This window comes from Pinus tabuliformis, chromosome 3_2, assembly GCF_031772625.1.
Source record: "Pinus tabuliformis cultivar Carrire ecotype Pingquan chromosome 3_2, CPIR1, whole genome shotgun sequence".
Taxonomy (NCBI): Eukaryota; Viridiplantae; Streptophyta; class Pinopsida; order Pinales; family Pinaceae; genus Pinus; species Pinus tabuliformis.
In genome coordinates this window covers 855,172,896-855,198,394 of record NC_142302.1, presented here as the reverse complement: position 1 = coordinate 855,198,394, position 25,499 = coordinate 855,172,896, and the positions used below count along the sequence as shown (strand labels likewise).

Here is a 25,499-nt window from a genome sequence, read left to right as displayed (position 1 = left end):
GCAGCAGCGAAAGTAACTTTGCGAGATTCTTCGCCTCTGCGAAAATTAAATATCCTAAATTTTTCTAACACTGTTTACACTGCATTAACTCAACTGGAAGGTGGAACACAAAGTGGGAATACGTATACGTAATTTTACTAGGGGCATAGCCACAGACTACTCCACGGATGCATGCATTCCCCACAATGTTCAACAACACAAAACACCCAATCAATATGTAGGAAAACTGGCCACCCCGCAAAGAGAATAAAGGATACAAAATTGATAGGGAAATAACAAAAGGCAAAAGGCATGTTAACTGGGACCAGTGATTTGGATCTACAGCCACCTTCATCTCCATCTTTATCCACTGGCAAAGGGAAAGACATAAAGTAAGTGCTAGTGAAGACGCTTATATGCCTGTAAGTTTGGTTGGACCTTACAATGGTTTTTATTACTTTATCCGTAAACAAATACAAGTAGGAAGCTTGGTATTAACGAATAGTCCCCGTTTGACTTGGTATAATTTCCTTGTTCCCATTAGTGGTCGAATAGCAAGTGCAAGAATGGAAGAATCATGGTCTAGCGCTAATCTATTGCTCATCAATACCATGATGTGCCTGGGATATTACTAACTCTTATGTCTGACACATATTCTTCACTCTTTTCTTATGTGATCTGCTTGGGATATTACTAACTCTCGTGTCTGACACATATTCTTCACTCGCTTCTTATGTTCCCGTAGCTTCATTGTTTAATTCCTTTTCAGAATAGGAAGAGGGAAGAGTAAAGAACTCATTCATTTTGTTTCATGTAATGATGGAAGAAGTTGCTTGGTTCCGTGGTCGACTTTCATAGGTATCCAGAGGAAGGTGCTTGATTCTCGTAGCCAACTTTCATAGGTATCCAGCTTTTCCAGTTACTAAGTTAACAATCAACTTTGCCCTTCTTCCGTTGATAATTTTTTGTGATTTTAGAGTAATTATTTTTATCGTTTTTAGAAGTTACTAAAGGAGACCTAATGCAAACTATCTATGAAAAAAATTGTATGCATTTGGAGATTCATGATCGTGATTTGTTGTTAATTGAACCAACCAATAAAACAAAATACTTGAGTTGAAGAGCCTAATGCAATAGCGTTCGCAAGCTGCTGGATCAGGCATGGTGTGTTGTTGATAGACCGTGGCAGTTATCTGGAAGGTACAATGCTATGATAATGCACAATAACGTGCCTTTTTGTGTTGTTGATTCTGCTGCAGACCATTGTGTGTGATGCATAATGCACTGTGCACAGAAGGCAAATGAAAAGTGTTGTTCTGAGGCTGAACACATACATCAATATCAGATAATTTTGATGATCACTGGACATAAAGAGCACTGGTGTAGGGGCTATGCAAACGTTGTGTACAATGGCTAAAACCAAATATAGGATTCAACGAATATTATTAAGAAAACGCTATCATGGCAACACATGTAAGGCCATGCAAAAATGTTTACACATATGGTGGACATATTTACAAAGGAAATGAGTATAGTGGCACCTTCCGACCCATAGTATGGAAAATGTATGGAATTCCTAGCTAAAAATGTTTGATAATTAATGTTAATGCAAAGGTAGCATTAGTTCATTTGAAGGTGAAATTATCTCTATTAGTTATCATTGTTATCTTAAATTTTGCCTCTTTAAAGTGCCAAAATAAGAAGATCATTTGGCTGATTGGTCAAAACAAAAGGTTAATATACTTAATTGATACAGAAAAAGTGCTATGGATAAAATATCTAACAAAACATAGGTTCAAAGTCTAAAAGTTTATTGATGTATGGGCAAGGTTTTTAAAAGCATAGGCTAATAAAATGATCAACTAAAACATTCATATATATATAATTATTTTGTTTCAACCGAATATGCTGCAAATTTAAAAAAGATTTGGATGAGGAACACTTCCAAAAACGTTAAACGTGTTGAGCGAAGATTCATGGAGATTGCCTTTGGTTGCCCAGTAACATTTAGTATTTTAATGTGTTTAAATTTACAAACCGTTTCGACATAAGAGAAAACAATTTTGACTTTTACATGTTGCTTTCGACATTGATGTAAACGCTTGAGTGGAGCGAAGTTGTGAGGAAAAGGAAAAAGAATGTAAAATCCAACTTTTCTCCTCGTAGCGTTTTACCATGCTAACTGATGCAGGAGCATCCAGCTCCGAGGAGACAGAAGATCGATGACTGGCTCGCGAAGAAACAAGACACGACTTCAAGAGTGGTTGGACAGGTCATCAAAAGAAAAACTGGTTGTTGTCTTTTGTTAATCATTGTTCATTTCTTTTCTTTTATTTATTTTCAGAACAAGTTAAGTTACTGGTTGTTAGCTTAGGTAACCAACAACTGTTTAGTTAATTTATTGTTTAAAGAAACAGGTAACAGTTATAGAATTTAGTTTCTAGACGGTTATATTCAGTGTAGCTAAAAATGAAAAAGACGAATGTAAGAGGGACTTTTTTGGTTCACCTCAGAACGAAATAAGAAGAAGCAGCAAGACAATACTTCAAAAACCCTCTGTAACAGAAATATTGTTTTCTTTTCTGAATATAAACTACTGTTAATTACTCTTCCATATTGTACATCTGAGCATTACAAAGCATTTGTTATTTTAGAAATAAATTGATATAGAACGAAGTTATCATGCTGTAACTAGAAATTCTGGAGCATTACAGGCATTGAGCCAAAAACCATAAACTATATTATCAGAACTAATACGCAGGCAAGGCAGCGTAAGGCGATCAAGTTTACAGCATATGCATACAAAGTATTGCGAGAATAAAGGAACGATACAGGCATCGTAGTAAGCCCAGGTTGCGGCCATAACAGAACAGAACCCGCAAGCAAACACAAAGAGCAACACGGCCGTTTACAAATCAAATACAACGACTATTAAAGAGAGGTAACAGTTCAAACCACACTGATTCCATTAATAGAGCATTTCATAAGTCTTTATAAACAACAGTTCGACAAATAACACAGAATCATATATCAAATCCGGCACCGCCGTAACAGTATAAAGTCCAAAACCTTGTTGCATGGAGGTCATATAATGACACAAAGGAACGAAACCCCGAGATTGTAAACGCCAGCAAAGGGGCACGGCTAACCCTACAGAATCTAACCAACAGAAAACTACAGCTAATTCCACATTGTATAAACTATAGAAACGCTGGAACAGGAGTAAACCCTACCCGGTCACAAAGGGTACCAGGGTTGGAGAAAGTTGAAGACTGCAAGCTTGAAACCCTCGTGAGCAGGTCTCCTAGCCAACCTGCACAGAACAACAATATGAATTAGTGCGTTTTACAACCAGAACAAACATCAAAGTGAGAGAAGTAAAGACAGCAAGGTGCGAGTGGAAGAGAATTGCGGACTTACCCAAGGGTCGACAGAGACTGCCGAGACATAGACCAGTTCCACAAGCTGAAATGCACAAAAACCTGTAAGTGTCGACAACAGGTGACAGAGAAGGGTAAAACATAGCACGACAGTTTACCTCGAGGCCAGGTTGAGTTCGGAAGAGTGACAGTCTCGTGGTTGCAAACACCTGCACAAAATTGGAGCTCAGAAGTTGAAAACCAAGAGGATATCTTCACAGAATCCATGAAAGTATAAAACCCTTACCACAGACTTCCGAACCAGACCATTGAAGGCAGCAGCGAAGGTGAAGGATTCGCATCTCAAACAGGACCATAACCAGTGACGGAGCAAAGGATTCGGTGGGTTAGCGCACAGAGAGCATCGCCACAACAACACGGAGCGTGTAACAGTAGAAAGACAGAGTGTAAATGAGCCGAGGATAACCCTTAAGGGTTTAACATAGGCGGGAAGCCTTTTCAACGGGACGAGCCGGTGACCATACCCAAAACCGGCAGATAATTGTTGTAAATGCGCCTCGGATTGGGGGCAGATATTTGTATGCGCACAAGTGACCACGTGGGACTGAGGTGAGTCACGTGGCTGTGTCCACGTCACCAGGGCTGGGCCATCATAAGTGGTATCAGAGCTAGTTTCTTGAGTTAGAACCAATGGAACAGGTAGAAGGTGAAGGTGAAGGAAGAGGAAGAGGAAGAGGAAGGGGAAGAGTAGTCCGGAGGGTAGTAGATGATGGACTTCGAGAGGAGATTCGAGTTTTGCGTGAAAGATTGGCAGTGGTGGAAGCTGGGGGAAGAAGAAACCCAGCAGATGACAGTGATGAAGAAGAAGTTGAACCAGAGGAGGAATTAGAGGGGGTGACACCAGAATTTAGATTGTTGAAGTCGGTCTTGCTGTCAAGTCATAAGCCAAAACATGAGCTGTCGACTTATGACGGAAGCCTGTCCGCAGACGTGTTGTTGGATTGGTTAAGTGAAGTTAACAAGTATTTTGAATTTGAAGAAACCAGCGAAGATAAGCAGGTGAAATTCGCCGCCACCAAGCTGAAAGGACATGCGTCCTTGTGGTGGGACAGCGTTCAGGCGGAACGGAGGAGGCTTAACAAACAGCCTATAAAGAAATGGTCTAGAATGGAGGCCAAACTGAAAGAGAAATTCTTACCACAGGATTATCAGATTATGCTGTACAGGCAGGTACAGAACTTGAAGCAGAGGGGAATGACTGTGAAAGAATTTACAGAAGAGTTCTACAAGTTAAATTTGCGAGCAGGATATGTGGAGGACACCCCGGAGAAAACAGCCAGATTTGTGAATGGCTTAAGGGGGGAAATCTTAGATGAAATTGGTATCCTTTCACCCCGGACAATGGAAGAAGCCTATCAGTTTGCACTGAAGGCAGAAGAAAAGATTAACCGGAAGCAGAATGCCAGGAGAGGAGGTGGAACTGGCAGGGGAAAGGGTAAAGTGTTTGGAAGAGGCCGAGGTACAGGCCCCAGTGAAGAAAGCAGCAGTTCTAAAACTGCTGGAGCGACAGAAAAAGACAATAGCACGAGAGGAGGACGACCACCTCAGCGAGGGCGAGGAAATGGTCGGGGCAGAGGAGCTGTCCAGTGCTATCGCTGCCACAAATGGGGGCACAAGTCTTATGAATGTCCTGAAGCTGAACCAGCAGGCGGAAGAGGAACTTATGTTGTTCAGACAGAGGATGCTGAGACAACACCTCAGGAAGCAGAAAATGCACCGGAGACAGGTGAAGCTTTGGTGTTGAACAAAGTGTTGTTGAAGCCAGCAAAGGAGATTGCAGAACCAGATCAGCGTAAAGCTTTGTTCCGCACTGTCTGCAAGTCGCGGGGCAAGTGCTGTAAATTGATTATTGATAGTGGGAGTACAGACAACCTTGTGGCGGTGGAGATGGTAGAAAAGTTGGGGTTGAAGAAATTAAAGCACCCTACACCCTACAAAGTGTCATGGCTGCAGAAAGGACATCAGCTGTTAGTTGACGAACAATGTGAAGTAGAATTTCAGATTGGTAAGTACAAGGATAAGATCCTTTGTGATGTCATGCCAATGGATGTCTGTCACTTACTGTTGGGACGACCTTGGCAGTTCGATAGAGGTGCAGTTCATGACGGGAAAAAGAATTGCTACAAGTTTGTTAAAGATGGGATAAAGCACACGCTTGTACCCATCAAGGAGGAAAATACAGCAGAAGCCAGTGGAGTGAAGGCATTGCTGTTGGGAGGAAAGGAGTTCGTGAAACAGATTGGGGACAGCGAAATCAATTTTGCTGTCATAAGGAGACCAAAGGCAGTAGTATTACACACACAGCTATCAGATTTGCCTGAGGAAGTTCAGCAGTTACTGCAAGAATTTGGGGACATAGTGGTGGATGATCTTCCAAATGAGTTACCACCAAGGAGGGGTATTAGTCATTGTATTGACTTTATACCAGGTGCAAGCTTACCAAATAAGGCTGCTTACCGCATGAGTCCCAAGGATCATGAGGAAATTAGGAAGCAGGTTCAGGAACTACTTGATAAAGGGTTGATTCGAGAGAGTATGAGCCCTTGTGCAGTACCGACTGTTTTGGCTCCAAAGAAGGGAGGAGAGTGGCGAATGTGCACAGACTCCAGAGCCATAAACAAAATTACTGTCAGGTACAGGTTTCCTCTACCGAGGATGGACGATATGATGGATTGTTTGAGTGGGGCAGCCTATTTCTCAAAAATTGATCTGAAGAGTGGATATCACCAGATTCGAATACGAGAAGGCGATGAGTGGAAGACAGCTTTCAAGACAAACGAAGGCTTATATGAGTGGCTGGTGATGCCATTTGGATTGAGTAACGCTCCCAGCACATTCATGCGTTTGATGAATGAGGTGTTGAAAGAGTTTAATGGGAAATTCGTGATAGTTTACCTGGATGATATTTTGATTTTTAGCAGGACTAAAGAGGATCATTTCAGGCATTTACAGAGTGTGTTGAGGAAGCTGCAGCAAAACAAGCTGCTGATTAATCTGAAAAAGTGTACCTTTTTTCAGCGAGAACTAGTGTATTTGGGGTTTGTTATTGCAGAAAATGAACTAAAAATGGATCCGGAAAAGGTGGCAGCTATAGTTAGCTGGCCGTCACCAAAGAGTTTATTTGAAGTCCGGAGTTTCCATGGACTAGCCAGTTTTTACAGGAAATTTATCAGAAATTTCAGCGAGATTTGCGCACCTATGTTGGACACGATCAAGAAGGCAAATCAGCCTTTTCACTGGACTGAAGCGGCAGAAAGTAGTTTTCAAACTTTGAAGAAGAAGATTACTGAAAGACCAATATTGAGACTGCCAGATTTCAACAAACTTTTTCAAGTTCGTTGTGATGCCAGTGGGACAGCCATTGGAGCAGTCCTCAGTCAAGAGGACAGACCGGTCGCTTTCTTCAGTGAAAAGCTAAATGAGAGCAGGCAGAAGTACTCAACCTACGACAAAGAATTTTATGCAATCATACAAGCGTTGAAGCATTGGCGGCATTATCTACTGGGAGATGAGTTTGTTTTGTTTACAGATAATTCTGCCTTGCAGTATATTATGCAACAGCATAAATTGAACCACAAACATGCAGCTTGGGTGGAGTATCTGCAGAATTTTACATTCGTATTAAAGCACATTAGTGGCCAAGCGAATAAGGTGGCAGATGCACTGAGCAGAAGAACATTGCTTCTGCAGGAAAGCACAATGCAAGTTTTGGGTTTTGAGCATTTGAAGGAGTTGTATCAAACTGATACCGAATTTGGGGAGGCATATGAAGCCTGTCAAAACCCTTTGTTAAGGAATGATAGCATGTGGCTAGATTATAATTTGCAGGAAGGACTGCTGTTTAAAGGAGGACAACTGTGTATACCCAACTGTTCCATGCGGGAAAATATAATACAGGAGAAGCACAGTGGAGGACTGGCTGGACACTTTGGTATCGACAAGACGGTTGCTCAAGTACAGCACTTTTATTTTTGGCCGAAACTGCAGCGAGATGTGCAGAGGTACGTGAGCAGATGCAGAGTTTGTCAGCTAGCAAAGGGTCATAGTCAAAACACTGGTCTTTACTCGCCATTACCGATTCCGAGTCGACCATGGGATTCAGTGAGCATGGATTTCGTTTTGGGTTTACCAAAGACACAGCGGGGCTTCGATTCAGTCATGGTTGTAGTTGACCGATTCTCAAAAATGGCACATTTTGTACCTTGCAGGAAAACCAGCGACGCTACCTACATTGCACACCTATTCTTTACTGAAGTCGTTCGGTTACATGGACTCCCGAAATCCATCATCTCTGATCGGGATGTAAAGTTTACTGGTCACTTTTGGAGAACTCTGTGGAAAAAGTTAAATACACAATTGCAGTTCAGCTCTGCTTATCATCCGCAGACTGATGGTCAGACGGAAGTCGTAAACAGAAGCCTAGGGAACTTACTTCGCAGTTTGACAGGAGGAAATTCCCGGACATGGGACCGTGTACTTGCTCAAGCAGAGTTCGCGTACAACGATTCACCTAACCGCAGCACCGGTTACAGTCCGTTCCAGATTTTGTACGGTATGCATCCGCGAGGAGTGCATGAATTACGGGATTTGGGGAAACTTGAGAAACGGAGTGCGGATGGGGAAGAATTCGCTCAAGCAATGAGCAATTTACACGAACAAGTCAAGCTGAAATTACAGGACAGCAGTCAGAAATACAAGCAGCGAGCTGACACAAAGCGTCGGGAAGTTCAGTTTAACGTTGGGGATGAAGTCCTTGCGTATTTACGTAAGGAGAGGTTTCCGAAGCGGGAGTACAACAAGCTAAAATTTAAGAAGATCGGCCCTTGCAAAATCATCCGCAAATTTTCTGCGAACGCTTACGAAATACAGTTGCCACCCGAGATTGGAATTTCTCCCATTTTTAACGTGGCAGATCTGTTTCCCTATGTAGCCAACTCAGAGAACGATACAACAACTACAGTGCCACAGAAAGACAGCTATGAGGAAGGTTCTTGGACAAGACAATTACCAAAGGCACCACCCCTTGAAATCGAAGGAATTCTGGATACACAGGTAGCTAGACGCACGCGCAGGAAGGAGTATCTGCGATATTTGGTCAAGTGGCGGAACCGTCCAATAGAGGACAGTTCTTGGCTCGACGCAGCGCAGATAACTAAAGCAGGCTATTCTGTTGACGACCTCATGGAACGGAGCCATGACTTTTTGCCACCCCAGGAGCCTGATGCAGGAGCATCCAGCTCCGAGGAGACAGAAGATCGATGACTGGCTCGCGAAGAAATAGGACACGACTTCAAGAGTGGTTGGACAGGTCATCAAAAGAAAAACTGGTTGTTGTCTTTTGTTAATCATTGTTCATTTCTTTTCTTTTATTTATTTTCAGAACAAGTTAAGTTACTGGTTGTTAGCTTAGGTAACCAACAACTGTTTAGTTAATTTATTGTTTAAAGAAACAGGTAACAGTTATAGAATTTAGTTTCTAGACGGTTATATTCAGTGTAGCTAAAAATGAAAAAGACGAATGTAAGAGGGATTTTTTTGGTTCACCTCAGAACGAAATAAGAAGAAGCAGCAAGACAATACTTCAAAAACCCTCTGTAACAGAAATATTGTTTTCTTTTCTGAATATAAACTACTGTTAATTACTCTTCCATATTGTACATCTGAGCATTACGAAGCATTTGTTATTTTAGAAATAAATTGATATAGAACGAAGTTATCATGCTGTAACTAGAAATTCTGGAGCATTACAGGCATTGAGCCAAAAACCATAAACTATATTATCAGAACAAATACGCAGGCAAGGCAGCGTAAGGCGATCAAGTTTACAGCATATGCATACAAAGTATTGTGAGAATAAAGGAACGATACAGGCATCGTAGTAAGCCCAGGTTGCGGCCATAACAGAACAGAACCCGCAAGCAAACACAAAGAGCAACACGGCCGTTTACAAATCAAATACAACGACTATTAAAGAGAGGTAACAGTTCAAACCACACTGATTCCATTAATAGAGCATTTCATAAGTCTTTATAAACAACAGTTCGACAAATAACACAGAATCATATATCAAATCCGGCACCGCCGTAACAGTATAAAGTCCAAAACCTTGTTGCATGGAGGTCATATAATGACACAAAGGAACGAAACCCTGAGATTGTAAACGCCAGCAAAGGGGCACGGCTAACCCTACAGAATCTAACCAACAGAAAACTACAGCTAATTCCACATTGTATAAACTATAGAAACGCTGGAACAGGAGTAAACCCTACCCGGTCACAAAGGGTACCAGGGTTGGAGAAAGTTGAAGACTGCAAGCTTGAAACCCTCGTGAGCAGGTCTCCTAGCCAACCTGCACAGAACAACAATATGAATTAGTGCGTTTTACAACCAGAACAAACATCAAAGTGAGAGAAGTAAAGACAGCAAGGTGCGAGTGGAAGAGAATTGCGGACTTACCCAAGGGTCGACGGAGACTGCCGAGACATAGACCAGTTCCACAAGCTGAAATGCACAAAAACCTGTAAGTGTCGACAACAGGTGACAGAGAAGGGTAAAACATAGCACGAGAGTTTACCTCGAGGCCAGGTTGAGTTCGGAAGAGTGACAGTCTCGTGGTTGCAAACACCTGCACAAAATTGGAGCTCAGAAGTTGAAAACCAAGAGGATATCTTCACAGAATCCATGAAAGTATAAAACCCTTACCACAGACTTCCGAACCAGACCATTGAAGGCAGCAGCGAAGGTGAAGGATTCGCATCTCAAACAGGACCATAACCAGTGACGGAGCAAAGGATTCGGTGGGTTAGCGCACAGAGAGCATCGCCACAACAACACGGAGCGTGTAACAGTAGAAAGACAGAGTGTAAATGAGCCGAGGATAACCCTTAAGGGTTTAACATAGGCGGGAAGCCTTTTCAACGGGACGAGCCGGTGACCATACCCAAAACCGCAGATAATTGTTGTAAATGCGCCTCGGATTGGGGGCAGATATTTGTATGCGGACAAGTGACCACGTGGGACTGAGGTGAGTCACGTGGCTGTGTCCACGTCACCAGGGCTGGGCCATCACTAACCGAACGAGAGTAGGTTTAACGCTTTCTTCGTCTCCTCTAAAATCAAATTCAATCTTTGGCAGGTCCAGCCTTCCATGAAAAATTCATGGAAAATGTCCAATCATATAAGGTCTTTTATCCAATTATTTTGAAAATTTTCCAGGTCCATTGCACCCTCCAAAGTGTTTTAATAATTGCCAGCTACCTAATCCATATATACAATAAAAAACCAGTTTAAATAAAACAAATCAAAATTTCACTTCAAAATTTTCCACCCAAAAATCTAAAAAATCTAAAAAATCAGACTAAAAACAATTATTTTTTATTTATTTGTTGCCTAAGTGAGTGGCTATGCTAAGTGGCTATTTCCTTACTATCGTGGGCGTCACGTTGTAGGTTTTTCTTTCACATCACAGATTTGTCTGCAACCACTGGTTTTCCAATGAACATCCTATTCTGAGTTTCGTTCAAACGAGGAACGATGATAAATATATATATACTCTGCTGGTCGGTGGTATTTACAGATTCCAAACTTTTGCCCCAGCCGCCGCTTGGCCCACCTCAATCGTGTAGCAATTTTCAACTTGAGAGTTTGCATGGAAAGTTGAAATAAACAAAAATCATACACCACAGTTACTCTGGCCCATACGAACCGTCAACTCAATTCGCACTCATAAAGTTGAGAATGACTTTGGCCCAATCGAAACTTCAACTCAATTCAACCTCATGAAATCTCGGCGCCCTTTTAGGTTGTCCAAATCGACAGCGACTTTGGCTGGCCCAGACGAACCTTCAGGTGAATTTACTTTTACTTGGTAGTATACATAAATCAAAGTTGAGTTGAGTTTTAATTGTGAGTTTGTCCTAATATAATATTAGTAGAAGTTGGGTTCTTATTCTGTCCTGTCATCTTAATAGTTTTCTTGTTTTTAATAGTTTTAAGTTTTTTAGTTTTAAGTTTTTGTTTTTACTTTCGTGAAGATCTGTTTCTTCTTATTTTTCAAGCCTTATGGTTAATAATTAAGTTTTATGTTCTAAATCTTTCTTAGCTCTTGTATTTATCTTTATCATCTTGTTCTTAGATCCTTTTAAGTATTTATTTTATGTTGGCTTTGGTTAATTTTTCTTGGCTCTTTGATTTATTTGTATGGCCTTAGCCACTTATTTTGTAGTTGACCCTGATTCTTTACTTTCCCTTGTATTATTTTTGTTTGAATTTTATTTATTATTTTATTTTTTTGCTTTTTATTTAATTTATTTTTATTAAGTAATAGGGTCTTGACTCCATTTTTATTAATAGATACTGACTCTTTTGGTTATTTTTTTACTATGCTCCTTTGTTAATGTTTGATTTTGATAATTCTTTTATTCTGTATATTTCAAAATTTAATCTATTTCTTGTTTGAGGTTTCACTTTGTATGTTTGATTCCTTTATATTTTTTATTATTCAGTTCCTTAGTCTATTAATTAATGTTATAAATTAAATAATATTATATTTTATCCACTATCCACTAAGGGTTTCTACATTGATCATGGGATGGTTCCAAAAGGTGACAAAATTTTTACTCTGTGATTTCTACCCTTTTTTTCCTTAGGTCTGTTTATTTTCTTATTTCTATTTTTATAATTAAATTGGTTAATTAGAAAAACTGTTATATGAATAACTTTCATAATTTATTTTATATGGTTATCATTTTTTTAGGCATGTATGTAGTATTGATAAGTTTTCATATTGTCCATAATATTATAACATAAGCCTAACCTATTTATAATTAATATTTCTTATCATAAAGTCAGGCTAAATATAAGTGGAAGTAAATATTCTTAGATACTTCCTCAAATCTAATTTATATATTAATTCTTTTTATAATTATTATTAATAATATTAATTTAAGATAAAGTTCTCATCCAATTAATTTTTATGTTTTTTTAATTAATCTTATAAATATAATATGTATAATAAAATAACTGTTTTTATATTTATTATAAATTTGTGTTTATAGATTTTTGTTAGCCATTTAATTTATATGATTAATAATTTATTAAATAATTATGTTTTCAATTTTTTAAATGTGTAACATCCTAGCCTAAGTTATTTGTATTTACTTTACTTACATAGAGATGTATAGAAAATCTTAACCGGAATTTATTTGTATTTACTTTAATCTTAACCGGAATTTCGATGTTTAAGACTAATTTTGTTTAATCTTAGGAAAAAGTAAATCTTGAAAATTCACGGTAAAAAAACTGAATGAAAAATCTTTTACCAGACAATTAAGCAATTGATTATCTTTCTTTACTTGGAGATAAAATATTATCTCAAAATGACAGAGTCAAAGAAGGCCAGGGAGGCTGGACACATCTGGAAATAGGAAAAAAAGAAAACTGAGCAGCTACACACCCCGCTGTGACATGAGGCACGACACTTCCCCTGGGGTATTCTTTGAGGTGCACAGAGAGCCAGTGGTACCCGCAGATTTGTTGTGACTAGATAAGTTATGGGTTGGACCTCGGAGAGGTCTACTTCCCTTGAACTTCCCTGAAGGGTGAATGATAAACAAAAAATGTTCTGGTAATACTAGGCACGGGGGAGTATTTCTCGAAGGTGAAGGTGGTGGTTGTGTTCTTCCAGTGGATTATCAGATTCCTTAGTACTACAAATGAGTATTATCTTAATTTTGAGTACTATACATCTGTGTGAATAATGTTTTTTTATTAAAGAAAAAAAAATGAATCTGATTTTTATATAATCTACGAAAACCCCTAAACTAGATATTGGATACTATTGGAAAGAATCGTTTTGTTGTTTAGTCCACCACTTTAAGTTATGTTCCTGCTCTATTACTGGAAAAGGAAAACATGAGAAGTTGTTACATAAATTATTATTTTAAAGAAGTCTTTTATATTTAAACTTGAAAAGAAATAATCTGATTACTTTTTTCTTTCAATAAAACCTGAACAGAAATATTGACAATCATATATTATTAACGGATAACTGTGAACAGGTCTGTTGGTGATGAAACTTATAATAAAATAAGCGTTTTTGAAATTTATTATAAATTTGTTTCCATAGATTTATAGATTTTTACCGGCTATTTAATTTATTAAATAACTATGTTTTTCAATTTATTAGATAACTATGTTGTTCAGCCATTTAATTTATTAAATAATTATGTTTCCACTCCATTTAATTTTTTATATAATTATGTTTTTAACTTTTTATAAATTTAATTTAAATGTAAAATCTAACCAAACTAAATTTAACAAAAACCAATTTACGTCTTCTGCATTAAGAAATATCTTACATTTCATGGGTTTCATCTCCCAAAAACACAAATTTTCAAGAAATAGAATATAAAAAAACAGATTTCCAAGCAATGAAGAATGATCCCATTTGCAGCACTTTTATCATAAATTAATAAGATTGACTCCGAACGAAGACTCTTCAAAATTAAAGATAAGACCGTCACCTTGTCCATTCTTTGTTGGTAGATTTATTTGGGATTAGATTCACCTCCACAAACATAGACTGAGAATGCAGTAAATTAGTAAATTTATTCGAGAAAAAATTAAAATTTAAAAATTTTAAGTTAATGTAAATTTTATGATGATATTGAATGAATAATTTTAATTATATAAATATAAAGTTGTTTGTTAGTAAAATTTTAATTATAATTAAAAAAATAGATAATATTTTCTCTTTTTAATTAAAAAAGGTGTTAAAATATGAAATTTTCTAAATATTTAAATAACATTTTATTTTTTTATTACAATTGAAAAAAAAATACTTAAAAATTTATCAAAATTTTAAAACTAATAAATAAATTATTAAAAGAAATATTGGTTTTTAAAATTTATAAAGAAAAAGAACCATACATTATTAGAATAAATAATTGATTTTAAAATTCATAAAACAAAAGAATTATTATTATTATTTTATTGATTTAATCATTGTAATGATATCAATTAAAAATAATTAATATAACATAAATATTTTACATTTAAGAAAACATGGAAAAATATTTTTAACAATAAATCTCATGTTGCTAAAAAATAATAATGATAGAAACTATATATTTAAAAAGAATTAATATATAAGTTAAACATTTAAAAATATAACCACTATGGAGAAAAATGCATCTTTTGATTTATGTATAGTACTATAAATATTTTAGAATATTTAATGTATCTTAAATTTTTATCATGTACTTAATAATTATTGATAATTAAATTAAAATTTAGAAACTTAATTCCAAAATCCATAATCATTACTTTTGTCATTTATTTATTTTTTTTAGAAAAATCATAATATTTATAATAAGAAATAAAAAATCTAAATATTATTAAAATATATTAATTTAACAGTAGTATTATTTTTTGAGCCCTCGGGTAACATCTAAATTTAGAATTGTAATAACAATAAAAATAAAATTCTTTTAATTAATATACATTGCAATGTTTGGTCCCATTCACTGTAGAACTCATATATATGTGTGTATTAAATGGGTATTAATCGCAGAGTGATACGATGCCTAACTGCTGTACATATCATTGAATGTGATTAAACATTCAGTAAACAGCAGGTGTGGAGATCCAAATTGGGATGCTCCTGGGTAGATATGCACATGACTTTATGCTTTACCATGCTATGATGGCCCTTGTACGTAGCTCCACGGGGCGGCCATCTGCTCCGAAGGACAGTACCTTGGGGTGCGCATGCCATCTGTTATGGCTCCCCATCGTCGATCTCTACTCCATGATCTGACAACAAAGTTTGGCTAGAGTTTGACCTAACCAACTGCCCGCGTCGAATCATGCCAGTCTCATTGTTTCTATCATTCCTTTGCGTCGTGTTTCTCTGCGAGGGTTCGGGCTATGGTGCTTTGCGAGGCTCTGGTTATGGTGCTCTGCAAGAAATGAGAGCAGGAGAGTCTGTCAAACACTGTAGAATAGGTAGCCTCTTAATGTGCCATCCTATTCTTTGCTTGCTTAAGGAAGACTCATATTAAACAATTAATGGATTTAGGAACAATTTCAGGGTTTTCTTTCCATTATGCAGCGACGACTGGTGGAATTTTGGAGATGGTTGAAGGGAGCAAGCATCCCAACTCATCTGCATCCGGTAAGTAAATATCATAACAGGATTAAAATGAGATTAGTCGATCTCAGATCTTGGTTTCTTTATGGGTATCTGCTATGATTTTCTTGTATGTTGCAATATGGTTTTAAATTTGGGCTTTAAACCTCTTTTGTAGGTGGGTGACTCATTGAAGCCATGCCCTCATCTCATGTAAGCCCCTTCTTGTTTAAAGCTAAGTTTATAAGTATGAGCCGTAGGCTTTGGTCTCATTAACAATGACTAACTTTTGCCTCCTCTGGATTACAGGTATGCTATACTCAGGAGGGTTTAGAATTCAAATTCACAACTCATAAATGTCAAGGAACTCAAAGCGTGTCCACTGCTTTTCAAGTTGGAGCTAGACTCTAGTCTGTGGTCGTAATAATATTTTAATGGTGCTTTCTGAGAGGGCTTATGCTTGCTAGCGTGTTAAAGCTGTAATTTCTAGACACGTTCTTTCCTTAACCTTTATTTGTTTAGTTATTTGACTGGCTATATCAGTTGGTCATTTCTACAGTTGGAACTGTAATTGATAATGAATTTAAAGGCCTTTGAGCTAGTTTTTTCTATTTAAGGATTGCATGTGTAATTGATTACAAATTCTGGTTGAGATGTCGTCGTTTGGCTACTCGAGGGCTTTGTTTTAATGTCTGTCTACTACATTTTTATCCACATAGTTGTTTTGGTTTGGATTATATGTGGTATGAGAGATGCTTATGCTATATGCACCTAATTCTCCACGCATAGTCTTTCTGATGGGGAATATAGACACTGGTTATTAAGCTGTGCGAGATTGTAAAGAAAGACTCACATATTACTATCTCTGTTTTTCGATACACATAATTTGTTATGCATTATGCCGACTCTTGAAGCTACTCTATCATGATGATTGTTTACTACATTTCTTGAGTTTCGATGGTAATTATGTTTATCACCATATTGCATCAAAAAGGTTGTTACTTTCTTTCCTCTGATATTAATAATTATATGCTCAAGAATGTATTATGGAATTCTCGTCAGTATTCTAAATTTTACTCTATTCTAGACTTCAAGTTTTCTTTTATTTCATACTTATCATTTATGCAGTTCTGCTATTAGAGTGTTCATCTTCTGTGGAGTATTTTAGAATCTTCATGGCTATTGATTTAGTAGTTAGTTTACTACCTTAGTCACATGCATGTATATTCAAATATTAACAACTACAGTTCAGTATTGCTAATCTATTCCACATATATTAATAGTTACTGCATGTGTTTACATGTACAGTTCAACAATGATTCTTTTGATAGCTTACTACTTCATTTATCTATTAACTTATAAAACAGATAATAATGACTACTGTACATAATCATATTTACAGTTTAGCAATAACTCTTTTAAGGAGCTTGCTATCTTAGTTTATCTATTAACTTGTAAAACCATATTTTCGAAGGGTCTCTCCTCCCAACCACAAGTCTGGAAATCACGTCCAAACTCTCCCCCGAGCACCTTTTAACTTTTCAATGCTGGATCTAGTCCAGTTGCAGTCAACACTATGGGCCTCAGGACTTCGGTCTAGCCTCAATCTCTATACTCTTTTGTCGACTGTACTGAGCAAGTTCTTCCCACTGGTTTATTCCACCTAGCTCTAGGAACCCCTTTCTTCTCTTTCCCCCTCTCTATATTACCTTTCTCAAGCAGAGGGTAATTGTTTCTTCGAAACCATTTCTTTTAAATAAACAAAATAGTTTTATTTTGTTAAAGTATTACTACCTATAATTTAGGTAATTACCGTATGTGTTTCTTGGCTCTTTAGCCTATATTAGTTCATATTCCTCATCAAATCAAATACCACTTAAAAATATCTTTTTAGTAAAACAAACATTCACTTAATTATCTCAGTAATCTTTATGCAACTTGAGGTGTTACATCTCCCCCCCCCCTCGCCCTCACGAGGAACATCGTCCCTAATATTCTCTTCCTCTTCGGAAAATAATGTAGGATAAACCTTTTGCATGAATTCCTCCTCTTCCCAAGTCGCCTCTTCCAGGCCAAGGTGCTTCTGTTGCACTTTAACCTGGGTGATGGCTCGCTTCCACAAGTTGGTTTCTCGTTGATCGAGGATACGAAGAGGTTTTTCCAGGAACTCTCCTTTCGGTTTGACCTGCACCATAAAACAATTCTCAGTTACTTTTTATAAAAAACAAAATATGTATATCTATCTATCTATATATATATATATATATATATATATATATATATATATATATATATATATATATATATATATATATATATATATATATATATATATATATATATATATATATATATATATATATATATATATATATATATATATCCAATCTTTACCCATTAAACCGTTTTACCTGAATATTTTCCCAATCAATAATATGCTGAGGGTTATACACATATTTATTTAGTAAGGATACATGAAATACATTGTGGACTCGAATGTGGCTTGGTAGCGCAAGCTTATAGGTCATCAATCGAATTCTTTCCAAGACCTGAAAGGGCCCACAGTATCGGGGTGCTAATTTAGCACAACCCTGCCACTGCAAGGAACTTTTTGGAGGCTTCACTATCAGATAGACATGATCTATGGGTTGAAATTCCCTGTAAGTCCTTTTTTAATCCGCGTACACCTTCTGTCTATCTTGGGCCACCCTTAAATTTTGTCGAACTTTCTTAACGGACACCTCCATTTCTGCTGGCATGTCAAGACCCAGTTCTAGCTTATTCACTGGATTATTCCAGTCTATGGGTACTCTGCACTTTCATCTGTACAACACCTTGAAAGGGCTCATGCCTAGTGATTCGTGATGTCTGTTATTATAGGAAAATTCCACTAGATGGAGGTAGTCCTCCTACTTGTGTGGTTGCTGCATCACAAACATGCATAGCATGTCATCTAACACATGATTTACTCATTCAGTCTGTCCATCTGTTTGAGGATGCTAGGCAGTACTAAACTAGACTTGAGTACCTAGTCCTACAAAAAGAGTCTTCTAGAAGGTGGATGTGAATTTCACGTCCCTATTCGAAATCACTACCTCGGGTATCCCATGTAAGTGAAATATATCCTTCATAAATATTTCTGCGATTTCCACTGTTGTAAATGTGGATTTACAAGGTATGAAGTGAGCTGTTTTACTCAATTTTTCTACCACCACCATAATGGAATCATGTTGCTTCCTTGTGCGGGGTAAACCAGTAATGATATCTAAGGATATAGTCTCCCATTTCCATTCCGGAATGGGCAATAGTTGTAACAATCCAGTGGGCTGTTGGTGTTCCGCTTTCACTAGTTGACACTCCAAACAGTTGGACAAATATTCTGCAATATCCTTCCTCAATGTTGGGCCAAAAGTACCCTTTCTTGATGGCTAAAAACATTTTCTGGTAGCCTAGGTGGTCAACACAAGGTTTCTTATGAAACTCATCTAATATCAATAGTTTAATCGAGTTTTGATTTCAAATATAAATTATGTTTTTAAAACTGAGAAGATTATTGGAATTTATTCCAAATTTTGATTCTTCCTTTTTCAGCAGAGCTTCTTTTGTTTGTTGCCAAATGAAGTATATTCTAGATCCCTGTTAGCTGCCTCCTTTATGATTTTAGGAATATTTGAAGTTGTTGGCTCATTCGAACCTCATAAATACAATGCAACTTTCTAGTTAGTGCGTCAGCCACATGGTTTTCTTTCCCTTTTAAATGTTTCATCTCAGAGTCGAACTCACTTAAGAAAGATGTCCATCTGGCATGTCGGGCATTTATGCTAGATTGATTGAAGAAATTGGTAAGGCTGCTATGATCTATTAGCAGCAAAAATTTCTTCCCCAAAAGGTAATGCCTCCACATTTTAAGTGCATGCACTATTTCTGTCAATTCAAGGTCATAAGGTGAATATCGTTGCTCATACTCCTTCAACTTTCGAGATTGATAAGAAATCACCTTTCCCTATGTCAGCACACCACCAACACCCTCCTTGCTTGGATCCATGCAAACCATGAAACACGTTTCTGGATCTGCTACTTTTAGTATTGGTGTAGTGGTGAGAAGATTCTTTAGTTTTTCAAAGCTTTGCTGACAATCTGTTGTCCATTGGAAAGAGCGTCCCTTTTTCTGTAAAGATGTCATTGGAAAGACGATCTTTAAAAACCCCTCAATGAATCTACGTTAATTTCCAGCTAATCCAAAGAATGATCTTATATTAACGACATTCTTAGGGGCTATCCATTCCATGATATTTTTTATCTTTTCTAGGTCTACTGCAATGCCTTCTGTGGAGTTACCCAAATACTAGATTTGATCCTTGAAGAAATCACATTTTCTGAATTTGGCATACAACTGATTTTCCCTTAATGTCTGAAACACTATTTTCAAGTGTTCTTTGTGCTCCTCCAGGTTCTTAGAATATATTAAAATATCATCTATGAAAATCAATACAAATTTATCCAGGTAAGGCTGGAAAATACCATGCATCACACTCATAAAGGTGGCTGGAGCGTTTGTGAGGTAAAACGACAATACCACAAACTCGTAATGACGATAACGAGTATGAAAGTTTGTTTTGTAAATGTCTTCATCTTTTATTCTTTTTTGATGGTATCTAGATCTTAGATCGATTTTTGAGAATACCTTAGCTGCTTGTACATGATCAAATAGATCATGAATATGTGATAAAGGGTACTTATTCTTGATAGTTAGTTTGTTTAATTGTCGATAATCGATCCACAATCTGAGGGTACCATCCTTTTTTCATACAAATAATATGGGAGCTCCCCAAGGGGACACATTGGGGCGAATATATATTTTTATCTAGAAGCTCCTGTAACTGCATTTTGAGCTCTGTCAATTCAGGTATGCTCATGCGATAAGGAGCTCTGGAAATGGGGGTTTTGCCCGGAATTAATTCAATGGTGAAGTCAATATCTCGCTTTGGCAGTAAGCTAGGAACATTTTCCAGAAAGACATCCACAAAGTCCTGAATTACAAGGATACTTTCTAGCGAGGTCATCTTATTTTTTGAGTTTGTAAATCCCACCTACACAGCATAAATTTGACACCCTTTTCTAATTCATTTTCCTAATTGACTGGCAATAATAGGACAGAGCTTGGTGTTGGTTTTTATTCCTTGCAATTCCTTCCTTTGACCTGATTCTGAAATAAAAATTACAGTCTTCTGTTTACAGTCTACCAGGGACCAACATTTGTCCAACCAATCCATCCCAATCAATATGTCATAAGAACCCAAGGGTAGTATATTAAGATCAACGTAAATAGGCTGCCCACAAATGGTTATGGGACAACATTCTGTCTTGGCATTAACTCTTCTCTTTGTGCCAGTGTCTAGTTGAACTAGCTAAGGTTTTGAAAATTTTCTGCTTACTAACTGACACTTTTCAACCACTTTAGGACTGACATAGCTTAAGCTAGCACCTAGATCAAATAAAATAGGGACAGGTTGCTTAGCAATCATACCTTCACATTTGATCATTGTGGGCTGGAGTTTTGCCTAATGATCATCCAAGGCAACATTAATTCTAGGTATGCTCCTCACCACTTCCCCAATTGTGGATGCTTCTTGCATGTTTGATAATTGTTCTGTTATAGCTCTTTGTGGACAATTTTTGTAATAATGGGGTTCTTCGCATCCCCAACACTATAGTAACAAATTTGATTGTTGATCATTGATAGATTTTGTGACTCCTTCTGCTGCCTGTTCTCAGAATATGCAGTTCTAGGTTGATTTTTGGCTGGAATCTTGCTAAACCTCTTTTGCTGTGAATTCCTATGGTTAGCAATTTTTGTATGTCTATTTTGAATTAGGCTTCTACCCTTCTCACTTAATCCTCCTTTTGCCCCTTCATTCCTTTGTTTCATTTATTGATAACAAATGCGGGCCTTCCGCACAACATCATCCATTGTTTTAGGGTAGTCAAATTCCAGTTTTTCCTTCATAAAGTTTGGTAAGCTGCTAATGAAACACTAAATTTTTGCCTTTTCCTCTTACATGTCACATATTCATCCATGGTTAAGGTTCCCAATCTTAGCTTATGGAATTCTTTCTCTTTTTCATCATAATAGTGTTCAATTAGATATTTATCCTTGAAATGTTTTTAAAATTCATTCCATGTAACATGTTCTTCATAAATTTTCCTTACTGTCTTGATTTCCTCCCACCAGAGAGTTGCTTTTCCCCTCAGCTGATAAACTACCAATCACGCCTTCAGTTTATTAGTATAATCATAAATCTGAAAGTATTTGCCCATATCGATTAACAAGGCTTCCATAGCCTCTTCAGATTCTCCCTCAAAGAGGGAAGGCTTAATTTTCTTGAATTCTCCTTGTAATTCTGACCTTGGCTCTTACCTTTTTTTCTTGGTTTTCCACTGGTCAGATACATTGTCTGAGCGTCCCTCATCATCCTCTCTATTTCTTTCAGCTGATTCAACATTTTCTTGCCCATGCTGAGTAGGCGGGGTCTTTTCCCAATCTTCTACGCTAGGGTCTGGGTGGCACTAATTTTATCGATTGGAAAAGCTTCTTAGGATTCTTTCCTCTTCTAAGCGCAATCATTCATTATCTGTTCTCAAACTAGTCATTTCCACATGCAATTGCTACACAGTTTCCAGTAACATTACATTAGCTTGTTGGGATTCCTCACCCAATGTATCCAAAAATTTGGGTTAGCATTCACATAAGTTGCTCTGGGTGATTCAGGTGGTCCTGAGTTCTTCTGCATGGTGAACTTTCTTTTCCTTTACTGGTGTGATCTTTTCTGTTATCTGTATTCACACATAAGTTTTTTTTACTAAAAACACAAGCACATGGTTCCTATACATAGCTATTCCCAAAGGGTCTCAGTGTATGAACCTAAGCTCTGATATCATTTGTAACATCTAAATTTAGAACTGTAATAACAATAAAAATAAAATTCTTTTAATTAATATACATTGTAATGTTTGGTCCTGTTAAGTATAGAACTCATATATATGTGTGTATTAAATGGGTATTAACCATAGAGTGATACAACGCCTGAATATTATACATATCATTGAATGTGCTTAAACATTCATTAAACAACAGGTGTGGAGATCTGAATTGGGATGCTCCTGGGTAGATGTGCACATGACTTTATGCTTTACCATGCTATGCTAGCCCTTGTCCATAGCTCCACACGACAGTCATCTTCTCCGAGGGACAGTACCTTGGGGTGCTCATGCCATCTGTTGTGGCTCCCCATCGTCAATCTCTACTCCACAATCTGATGGTGGAGATTGGCTAGAGTTTAACCTAACCAACGTCCCACGGTGAATCTTGCCAGTCTCATTGTTTCTATCATTCCTCGGCATCATTCTTCTCTGCGAGGGTTTGGGCTATGTTGCTCTGCGAGGCTCTAGATATGGTGCTCTGTGAGAAATGAGAGCAGGAGAGTCTGTCGAACACACCAGAATAGGTAGCCCCCTACTGTGCCATGCTATTCTTTTCTTTCTCAAGAAGGAAGACTAATATTAAATTGTTAGTGACTTTAGGAACAATCTGAGGGTTTGCTTGCCACTGTGGAGGGACGGCTGGTGGAATTTCGAAGATGGTTGAAGGCAGCAAGCATCCCAACTCATCTGCAGATGGTAAGTAAATATCATAACAGGATTAAAATGAGATTAGTCAATCTCAGATCTTCATTTCTTTATGGGTATTCGCAATGATTTCCTTGTATTGTGCAATCTGGTTTTAAAGTTGGGCTTTAACCCTCTTTTCCAGGCAGGCGACTCATCGAAGCCATGCCCTCATCTGGGGTAAGCCCTTGCTTGTTTAAATCTAAGTCTATAAGTATGAGGCACAGGCTTTCGTCTCATTAACAATGACTAACTTTTGCCTTCTCTAGATTACAAGTATGCTATACTCAGGAGGTTTTAGAATTCAAAATCACAACTCGTAAATTTCAAGGAGCTCACAACGTGAACATTGTTTTTCAGGTTGGAGCTAGGCTCTGGTCTCTGGTCGTAATAGGATATTAAGGGTGCTTTCTGAGAGGGTTTATCCCTGCTAGCGTGTTAGAGCTGTAATATCTAAACACAGGCTTTCCATAACCTTTATTTGTTTAGTTATTTGATCGGCTATAGGATTTGGTCATTTCTATGGTTGGAACTGTAATTGATAACGAATTTAAAGGCATTCAAGCCGGTTTCTTCTATTTAAGGATTGCATGTGTAACTGATTACAAATTCTAGTTGAGATGTCATCGTTCATCTATCCAAGGGCTTTGTTTTAATGTCTGTCTGCTACAATTTTATCCACAGAGTTGTTTTGGTTTGGCTTATATGTGGTATGCAAGATGCTTACTCTATATACGCCTGATTCTCTGTGCATAGTCTTTCTGATGGGGAATATAGACATTGGTTATTACGATGTGCTAGATTGTAAAGAAAGACTCATATATTACTATCTCTGTTTTTTGATACACATAATATTTTATGCATTATGTTGACTCTTGAAGCTACTCTATCCTGATGACTGTTTACTACATTTCTTGAGTTTCGATGGTAATTATGTTTATCAGCATATTGCATCAAAAAGGCGGTTACTTTCGTTCCTCTCATATTGATAATTATATGATCAAGAATGTATTATGGAATTCTTGTCAGTATTCTAAATTTTACTCTATTCTAGACTTTATATTTTCTTTTATTTCATACTTATCATTTATGCAGTTCTAATATTAGAGTGTTCATCTTCTATGGAGTATTTTAGAACCTTCATGGTTGCTGATTTATTAGTTAGTTTACTACCTTAGTCACATTCCTGTATATTCAAATATTAACAACTATATTTCAATATTATTAATCTATTCCACATATATTAACAGTTACTGCATGTGTTTACATTTACAGTTCAGCAATGATTCTTTTGATAGCTTACTACTTCAGTTATGTATTAACTTATAAAACAGATAATAATGACTACTGTACATAATCATATTTACAGTTTAGAAATAAGTCTTTTAAGGAGCTTGCTACCTCAGTTATCTATTAACCTGTAAAAACAATATTTTCAAAGGGTCTCTCCTCCTAGCCATGACTTTGGCAATCATGTCTAGACTCTCCCTCGAGCACCTTCTAAATTTTCAATGTTGGATCTACTACAGTTGCACTCAGTACTATGCGCCTCGGGACTCCAATCCAGCCTCAATCTCTGTACTCTTTTGTCAACTGTATTGAGCAAGTTCTTCCCACTGGTTTATTCCACCTAGCTCTAGGAACCCCTTTCTACTCTTTTCCCCTCTCTATATTACCTTTCTCAGGCAAAGGGTAACTATTTCTTGGCAACCGTTTCTTTTAAATAAACAAAACAATTTTATTTTGTTAAAGTATTACTACCTATAATTTAGGTAGTTACCATATGTGTTTCTTGGCTCTTCAGCCTATATCAGTTCATAGTCCTCATCAAATCAAATAACATTTAAAAATATCTTTTTAGTAAAACAAACATTCACTTAATGATCTCAATAATCCTTATGCAAGTTGGGGTTTTACAAGCTCCATTCAGGGCAATTTTAGTGATATGAAATAATATGAAAATTGTTAGATTCCAAGTCCCTCCCACTTAAATCAACTCTTAAAATATATTTTAATAGCTATTTAATTAATTATATTTGATAATATTATGTTTCATTTACTTTTAATAAAATTTGAAAGTAAAATAGTGAGTAATAATAAAATCATTATCTTAAAAAATAAAAAATATAAAAATAAAAGAGTAAGTGAAAATGAAATAATAATATAAATTTTTGGATTTTATTTTATTTTATTGAAATTGAGTTTTATTAAATTTAATTTTTTGTTTAAAAGTTAAAATGATCATTTTATTAATTAGAAAAAGGTACATATTTATTTAATTTCTA

At 36.8% G+C, this 25,499-nt stretch overlaps 1 protein-coding gene across 1 annotated transcript; it reads right to left on the bottom strand.

Moving 5' to 3' along the window:
• Positions 1 to 9,424: 9,424 nt before the first annotated feature.
• Positions 9,425 to 22,064, bottom strand: LOC149183358 (uncharacterized). The gene is made up of 6 exons (XM_089414921.1): positions 21,968 to 22,064; positions 21,760 to 21,809; positions 17,524 to 17,734; positions 10,122 to 10,438; positions 9,876 to 10,044; positions 9,425 to 9,768 (listed from the first exon to the last, which is right to left on the bottom strand). Exons 1-6 carry the CDS (start codon positions 22,062 to 22,064, stop codon positions 9,656 to 9,658), a joined length of 957 nt encoding a protein of 318 aa, XP_089271047.1. The 3' UTR covers positions 9,425 to 9,655.
• Between the last annotated feature and the right edge of the window lie 3,435 nt (positions 22,065 to 25,499).